We start from the raw sequence: 9,439 nt of genomic DNA on the forward strand, positions 1-9,439 counted from the left end.
AAATGATCATACGGTAAAATTATTTGCAACTATTCAGAGATGGAATTCATCACAAGGCGTATGATAACGATTCCTTGGCTTCTTGATTAACTCCCTTTGATAAAAGTCGAGTCAATAAATTGACCTACCTTAATTGGCTCAGGTGAGCTAGAAATTTAGAAACCAATTAGGCTCGAAATCCAGACTAGAAGTAATAACAGTAAAGTGGGAAAAAATAACGAAGATTCCTAAGTAATATAGCACCTTGTGAATTACCTGCATAATAAATGCGCACTTTAGGTCGGGTATGAATGACTCTGTTGTTGAAATTTTTTTCCATTGAGAAAATAGAGTTCTATACCAGGAAGTTAAAATCTCTATACCTGGAATATTACCGCACCAGTATGGGAAACCGCCGCATTAGTTCAGGTCCGAAATCTGCATTATTAATCTGTGAAACAAAAACAATGAGGAAATGTGCAAATTACATAGGAAAATATCTAACAGTGTTTTTATTCTCTTGAAATTATAGCCTTGGAAATATCACATGGCAAAGAGATGATAAATGCATACGTAAGTTTTTGAATATGCTCATACTTAATAAATCATGCAAAACATTTAAATCTCATAACTGACATATTCTGTAAAGATGCCTCGAAAATCGATTTTGTAGCATTGCAATTTTTCTTACCCCAGAAGACTTTTTTTAATTGAAAAAAAAGAAAAGTATATCGAATTCTAATCGCTTTATTTTCAGATTTTATATTTTCCCCTGAAAATTCTTAGATTATCTTATTTTTTAAATATTTTTTTTTAACTTGAGAAACTTGTGCATTTATTAAATTCATCAATATTTCGACTCAGCCTGTCACGCATTTTATCTTATCTTGTGACCTCTCAGTTCACTCAGTTCAATTCCATGTGGAAGACATATTTCTGTTCATAATCAGCTTAAGCGGCAAAAATGTATGCCTCTCGGATTTTTTTTTTTTTTTTTTTTTTTTTGAGAATTGCAAAAAGGAGATGGCGTTATACGAAAGCCCAATGAGCTCATTTTCGTAGGAAAGAAAAATTAAAGTTTCGCGTTAACGCGAAACTTTAGCGAATAAACGCGAAACTTTCGCGTTATAACGCGAGACCTTTGCTGTTTAACCAGACATTTGCTTTAGTCTCAACGTTGTTCTGATTTTGTCATCAATTTTATTCATTACAATGATAAGCAAAAGGCTATTTTGATCTTGGACTATCACAAGTTAAATTTTAAGCATTCTTGCTATTGAATCCATCTTTACCGTCACAATTTGTCTTTCTCAACGCTGTTCAAACAATTCAAAGTTTATGCGAATTTCCAAAAGTTAAACTTCAAGATTATTAATTTCGGGGAAAATCACCCCTTTCCGGTTTTTTTATGCACTCTCTAGAGAATTTGAAATAATCTTATTTTATAAGATCAAGATCTCAGAAAATTGACAAAATGAGGTAAATTTTTCAATTGTGTCCCACCGCATTTGTGAAAATTGGATAGCAGATTTTCATCTGTCTCCGTTGGATTCACTGTGGAAATTCGATATCCTATTTTGAGGTTGCACCACGTTGTCATTCCATTGCTTACGAAAACATTGACAATTCAAAGTGTACAAACTCTGCTGTATACCTTCATAGTTTTTATTTATGGCTAGTCCACGAACTTCTCTATAACCCAATATAAAAATATTGGAGACAATGAAATTATACATTGTTCATTCACTTTTAAGTTATGTTTCTACAGTGTATAATTTTTGTCCAAAATGATTGATTGCTTAATTTACTAGTGGTAAAGTTTTAGTAAATGTTACTGATTAAAAAACAGCTAGAAAAAAATGTCAAGTGGAGATTTTCCTTAAGAAATAATCAGCCTAAAGAATTTAACAATTGAAAAACATGTACAAGAAAGTAAAATTCATTTTATTAATTCAATAGTAAGGTTTTAAAATAAAATTAATATTCTGATGACTAATCAGACGCGAAAGCGTTTATTCGCGAAAGTTACGCGTTATAGCGCGAAAGTTACGCGTTAATTCGCGAAAGTTACGCGTTATATCGCGAAAGTTTCGCGTTAATTCGCGAAAGTTACGCGTTTATTCGCGAAAGTTTCGCGTTATAACGCGAACAAAAAATATTTTTCTTACCTACGAAAATGAGCTCATTGGGCTTTCGTAGCGTTATTATTACAGTAAAACGTTACTTATTTTCCCATGTTTTTAAATGATACGAAGTTTAATTTTTATTTTTTTATTTTAGATTCCACCGCTATTAATTCTCGGTACTGTGTTTGTGGATCTTTCCATGTCTCAATGCTCCGACCCAATCAGAGCAAAAGTTAAAGGATATCGAAGAAAGATGACTATTCTAGGATCTTGTAATGAAAATCTGGACACGTCTTTCTACATGATACCCGGTATAAACATCCCTGACAACTGTAGCAAGTGTGAAAACTTATCGGATACTAAAGTTCATTATCTCTATGGCGATAAGACCTGTTCTCTGACTCCTCCAAATGACGGACGGAGCACGGAAAGTTGTCCCCATCATGTTCAGATAAACTACGATAAGTATAGAATACCTCGATCCATAGCTCAAGTCAAGTGTAACTGTGATAATTGTATCACGAAACATTACGATAATACGTTAAAATTGCATCCTGACGGAGTGTGTCAAGAAGTGATGATGTATCGTCAGGTTCTTAGAGAGTGTAAACCTGAGAAACCCGAAAAAGACCGCAGAAGACGAGGGAAACGAAAACGAAGAGGAAGAAGAAGAAATAAAGTGTATACAGTAGTTTATGAACAATACCCGGTGGCCTGTACGTGTAGATTGACACATACTAAAGACTGGGGATGAGCAGCTAAATCAAAGCATTAATTAAGGAGTTTTGTCTCAAACAAATACCTCAAGATTTTAAACTTGTTGTTTTTGGATTTTATATACAGTTTATTCGTGTGTTGCCTGTTAAAGTTGTTTTTGATATAAATATATATATTTTTACATTTTCATTATTATAATGAGTAAACTTTGAAGTAGTTGATGGCTTTAATGCAACATATTTTATATATAGAATCAGGCACGTAGCATCGTTTTTGAAAGGGGGGGGGGGGGCAGCCAGAGAATTATTTTTTTAATTGCCTGTAAAAGTTGACAAGCAAAAGAGGGGGGGGGGGGGTCGTGGCCAATTTGTTTCAATGCCAACTTTCTTTCACTTCCATTTTTTATATACAATACTACATTTCCTTGATATCACTTTAATGTGGTAAAAATGGGGGGGGGGGGGGGCAACTAACCTTTCAATGAACATTTTAAATAGTAAAGGTAATGTTGGGAAAAGGGGGGCAGCCCTCTCTTTTCATCGTACTCTAATCAATATTGACGTGTATGTCAAAAATATTTTAAAGACTATTTTATTATTTTTCTATTGAATATAAAAACTTTCAAACAATTCATAATTTAATTATTTCAATAATTATTTAATACATTAAATCAGCCTAATGGACGAGATATAATATTTTGCTTCTTTGCACATATGTGTCACTAAAAAAATAACATTTGCTTCAGGAGGCCATTGCATTTTGAAATACATATCTAAAGGGGTTAGATGAAGTTTTTCACTCAATATTGCTCAGACTTGTACAGTTTTTGGCTCATCTGAGCTGAAAGCTAAAGTGAGCTTTTCGGATCACATGTTGTCCGTATGTCTGTCACTCTGTGTTTCTGTCTGTCTGTAAACTTTTCACATTTTCAACTTCTTCTCAAGAACCACTGGGCCAGTTTTAACCACACTTGGTACAGCGCATCCATGGGTGAAGGGAGTTTAAATTGTAATCAAAGTACTCAGAAGTACAGAGAGCCGGGCTCATTTACAGAGTAGAATGGATTTCTTACATGAATCACGTTTATATTCTGATGAAAAAAAAAATATTTTAAAACTATCAGATAAATGATAAGACACTGACAGTGAGTTTTTCAATCTCATATGATGGTCCCATTTTGTCAGAATCAGAATTAATCTGGTACCGCAGCTGAATGTAAACAAACAGGCCAGTCTGGTTCCCTCTCCTGCTTTACCTCGTATGTGTAGAGAACTACGGTAACACTGATTATCAAAAATCCTTACGCTAATGAACTATGTTCTTTGACTTATGAAGTTTTCAAAGTCATTACTACTAATGTTTATTTTATATATATATAACTTCGTTTTATTTTTGTTGCTTTATTTAGCGTTTGTATTATCTCAAAAAGCGGTTGAAAGTAAGAACTATATTTTTGCACGTAACTTTAAAATGGCGACTATGGGGTCAACATCCTGCCTTGAACAGGATCACATAAGCCGGCAATTGCTCTTTGAGCAATAAGCCCGGCTAAAAATGAAGGGCTAAGATTCCTTGCAAGGGGAGATAATCAAGAAAAGACAAAAATAGGGTGAGGTCATAAAACATCTTCTTATCAAGAACCACTGGGCCAGAAAAGCTGAAAGCGTATATGAAAACATCCTGGAGTAGTGTACATTCTAAATCGTTTAAATCAGAACCCCCAGGGGTAGGGTGGGGCTGCAATAGAGAATCCAAGTTTTACATTGAAATAAATAGGGAAAATCATGCATTTAAATTCTTCTTCTTAAGGACAAGTGGGCTAGAAAAGGTAAAACTTATGTGGAAGCATCCTGGGGTAGTGTAGATTCTAAAATGTCAAATCTTGACCCTGTTGGTAGGTTAGGGTCACAATAGGTATTACAAGGGGGGTATCTGCTTAAGAAAAACATAGCCAAAGTTGCTAAGGTGAGCGATGTGGCCTATGGGCCTCTTAATTATTACCTTTAATTTAATTTTTTTTAATCGTTTACAGTCGTTTGGATCAAACTGACATTGAATCTTAATCTTCAATACAATAAGATTTTGGTCAAGTAAACGAGGTATCATGCCAAGATGCCATACCCATATACAGTTATTTCTATAAATATATCTGGGCTTTTGGTCAGTGTACATATGTGAATATATCGCCAACTCACCTGAAATCTACGGTATATATAGCATTTTGGTCTGACAGCGAATAGTTGTCTACAACCCATATGAAGCTTTTGGTCAGTGAACAAATCTTTATCTCGCCAAGACTTAATAGTCTAATACAGAAATCCTGATACACCTTGCAAAAAATGTATATATATTGATGGCAGTAAAGGTTAATTAATTAAACCTTTGTAAAGACTCTAGCAGTTGAGATTGTCACTTTTATTGACTTAAGTTGGCTGCTTCAAATTTATGTGGCTGTTGAGATAATTCTGGCGACTAGTCTTGCAATGTGTATACAAGGTGGGAGATAGCAAGTGACTGTTCTTAAGAGTTGTTTAAAAAAATGAAAAATCAAGGAAAAAATGAAAAAGATAAGGGGAGAAAAATCTCCTTTCTACCGGATTCTTTATACGTTTATCAAACAAAAAAAATGGCTTTTTACAGACACATAAGGAATGATACCTGATGTATCTAGGAAAAACAAAGTGTATTAGATCTATCATTTTAAAATATATTAATTAAAGAGATGATTGTAATTGTTTATAATTTAAAGACCGGTGAGTTGATAAAATTTTCATAGAATTTGTTTTGTATTTCTTTGTAATATATACAAACAAATGGAGATGTTGATTTCTCAATTGTTTTCAAAATGTCCGAAAATGTTATTTTAGCAATCCAGGTTATATAAATTTTCCAATATGACTGGACTGTACTTTAGAAATGTCATCCATTGGAATCCTCCATAAATGTCTGTGGAATAAGCACCTCAACTTTTTTGTTTAGGAAAAGGTTTGGAAACTTAAAACTTACAGTTGCAATCCTCCAATCGAACTTTAGGGAAAAATATATATTGATGTGCATCGCGTCGTTTGACCTTGACCTTAAAGAAAGAAAGCCTTATTTATAACCTTTGACTCCAACGACCCAATACTTCTGAGCCTTTGTTTTACCTTTTTTTGTAAAAAAAAGAGCATTTCTGTATGTAATGAACAAACATTTGCAAAAGTGTCATTATTTGAATAAGGCTATTCATGGCTATCTTGACTATAAGTTATCGGTATCACACTGTTTTTGGGTCAATACAATTAACACTTGTCGAGATAGTATTGTAACATCAAGCCGAGATGGGTTACCAAGACTTTTCGTGATAAAGTAAATTAAGTGCAAGTTGACAAATCTTGAAATATGTAATATTACTTGTTAAGTGAAATACTAAGCTAACTTGACGAGATATAATTCAAATGTGTCGATCTAGTTTGGAGGACATCAGATTTATTTCTCTTAATTCATATGCAGTCATTTATCCTGTAAACTTTAATTTAAAAAAAAAGTATTTAAAATGTGCAAGAAGTAATGAATTTCATTCACCATATGTGTGTATGAGGCTGGGCTTGTGCGTGTGTGACTTTATTGGCGACTTTTGTGTGATTTCCGACCTTCAACAGACTCATTACCAGTAAACTGAAGACATAAATTACATGTATATACAAACCAAAGTCCAGGTGAGCTAAACTTCTTAAGAGATAGTTTAAATCAATTAAGTATCATATACATAATAAGTTGATTGCAATCTATAGTCTGAAAGTCCAGGTACATGTATATTCTAATTCAGAACGTAAGAAGAGTCTTAGACTGTAATTAAGTCATGGCGGCTGCTTTATTCCAGCGTGGAAGTTGTTAACCCTACTGAGAAGATCGGCCTTTGATAAAGTTTTTAGATTTTATGAAAAGCAATAATAATTGGTTTAAGTCTCACTAGGTGCCAGCCGTTTGGATTGATTTACATTTCATGTTCTACCCCGCAAACATTATGTACATGTAGGAGCAACAGATATATCGAATTTAGGATCCAGTCGCACCTGCAAATATGACATATCTCAGCAGGTACCTGTAATAAACTATTTACGTTGTGTCAACATGTAGCTAGGACACTTAGCATTGAATGATATAGAAGTTCAGGACAAAACAGTACCTGTATAGCTGTCTGTGCATAAAGCAGTATCTCTCAGCTTTTAACAATATCTCGATTTAAATCAGATTGTAGTATGCTGATGACATTCTGAAGTATATAATTACAATTTATTTATCCCAAGATTTTCATAAATTGGGCTTTTCAGCATTTGAAATTTAGTTCGATTAAAAAAATAAATTTGATTTAAAAAATAATTTCGATTTAAGAATATATTAAAACCTTAGACTGCCCTTGTCTGTCTGATATGAGAATTAAAAATGATTTGATATTTGCCGATTTATGATTAAGGAAACCACGTTTTTATCTGTACTGACGGCAATATAAAATATTTACAAATGGTTCGTTATTAGGTCATCTGAGTCGCTCAGGTAACCAATTTCTATTTAAGGTAGGATTCTTCTCATATTTCTTGTATCATTTAAAAATTAATGAAATTTTCACAGAATCAAGAAGACAATATCAGTAAGTGATGGTACGTATCAGTAAGATTAAATTGACCATTTTATATTAGAGGCAAGGTCAGGTCAAGGTCATTATCTTTTTCCTTGACATTAAGAATAAAAAAATACTGTTATTGCCAATCATGTGATGCCTACTTCTATTTCAAAAGTTAAAAGATTGTTCTTTTTGCATAAAAAGATATTACTATATTGGGTTTATAGCATGATATTACCAAATAAACATAAATAATTTAACTAAACTGGATATTGGCTAATCCGAATTTTCTCTGTTTTTCTTAATTTTTTAGGATATATTAGCTATTTACATATCCTTCCTATTTTTAACTTTTTCTTATTTTCACATATAATAAAGTAGTTTATAAATGTACAGAATGATACAAAATCAAAAAGTTTTGATCGTTTCTGAGAGAAAAAATACTTTTAATGGATTTTTGGCTCAAATCTGCACTTTGATAGGAAGCGTTAAAAAGTTAACATGTTTATTTTGTTAAAAAATCATATTTATTTGATATATTTTGAAAGTTTAGTCCCCTTTTTATTAATTCAACTTACATTTGAAAAAATTCTCCAAGTCTTCGGTTTGTAAAAATTATAATTTAAGGAGGGTATAAAGTTTTATTTTGAAAACTAAATAGCGAAACTCTTCCATTTTTATACCATATATAACTTTCATTAACTTCAGTGTTCATGAAAGTTTGGGGGAAATTACGTCCAGGTATTTTTGGGACCGTTCAAAATTCAGGTAATTTTTCTATGGATTATAAGAAAAATGCCAATTTTTGCACTTTAAAGCAAATTATAAAAATACTATAAAATAGACATTTTGTTCAAACTATAATATTTGATGATAAAACTAATTTACAATATCTGTAAGAAACACAAAATTCTACCGTCTGGTTACCAGGAGGGGGCATCTCAAAATGCAAAAAATAAGCAAATTTTCTTTTTTATAGAAATATTCAAAATATGACTACACAATGGGATTTACATGAAAACATAATAAAAATATTGGAGATATTCTCAAATTTCTATATTTTGAATTTCAAGAGCATCTGTTTTTTACTTTTTCTTTAATAATTTTTTTTACCCCCTTTTTTAAACTAAGATTTTTAACTAAAAAAACACTGAAACATCCAAACCCACCTATCAAATGCAAAATCGGTTAAAAATCAGTTATATCAAATTGAATTTCATTTTTATACCTATAATTTCTTAAATTTTTTTTAATTTTTAAAAATTAAGCGAAAAAAGTTGCATTAAAAAAGTAAATTCCTTCTTTTCTTGATGCCGAAAATTTTTGCAATGGAAAATGTGGCCCCCCTTTAAATTATAATTTTGAAGGAAAAAAAGATATTTTTATAGCCACCTTCCCAAAAAAATTTGTCCCCGCTAGTTTTTAAACGCAGTTTACCACTTCATTTTAAAATTGTACAATTGTGATGAGGAAAAAAAAATATGGTCTTTTAAAACCCATACCCAAATATATAATACATTAAAACAAAAATACTTTAATGTTTCATTATCAGAAAACCGATAAGAACCCACTTTAAAACAATTCGATGTCGTAATTCGTTCATTCATTAACTTGAATATATTCATTTTCTCCCTAAAAAAATTTTTAAACCACTAGTTCCAAATTTTTGAACTATGGTTTCCTTGGCATATACTCGCATCTGCACAATTTCGCTTTTGAAAACCAAAAGTGCAAATTGCAAAAAAACAAGCGAAAGTGCGGGATACAACAGCGAATGCGAGGCGAGAATATGAAGGAAGCTAGGGAAAGTTTAAAGAATCGCTTTTTAATGCTACGCCTTTGCCTTTCGCCTAAAAAGTTAATTTAACCATTCTTACCCTCCATTTTTGGGGCCCTTTCACTAAAAAAAAAAAAGTATAAATTTGTTTGGATATGGTGTTATTCGTGTACAATTGATTTCTCGCGATAAATTTTAATATGTGTACATTATTTCTCGCGATAATTTCAATATGTT

The 9,439-nt window shown here is 32.1% G+C and overlaps 1 protein-coding gene across 1 annotated transcript; it reads left to right on the forward strand.

The window, feature by feature from the left end:
* Nucleotides 1-363: 363 nt before the first annotated feature.
* On the forward strand, nt 364-2,963 carry LOC134260600 (uncharacterized). The gene is made up of 2 exons (XM_062743151.1): nt 364-552; nt 2,260-2,963. Exons 1-2 carry the CDS (start codon nt 538-540, stop codon nt 2,857-2,859), a joined length of 615 nt encoding a protein of 204 aa, XP_062599135.1. The 5' UTR covers nt 364-537; the 3' UTR covers nt 2,860-2,963.
* The last annotated feature ends 6,476 nt before the right edge of the window (nt 2,964-9,439 follow it).

Source organism: Saccostrea cucullata, unplaced genomic scaffold (assembly GCF_032062105.1).
Source record: "Saccostrea cucullata isolate Sc308-1 unplaced genomic scaffold, CSIRO_AGI_Scuc_v1 ctg18556, whole genome shotgun sequence".
In the NCBI taxonomy this organism is placed as follows: Eukaryota; Metazoa; Mollusca; class Bivalvia; order Ostreida; family Ostreidae; genus Saccostrea; species Saccostrea cuccullata.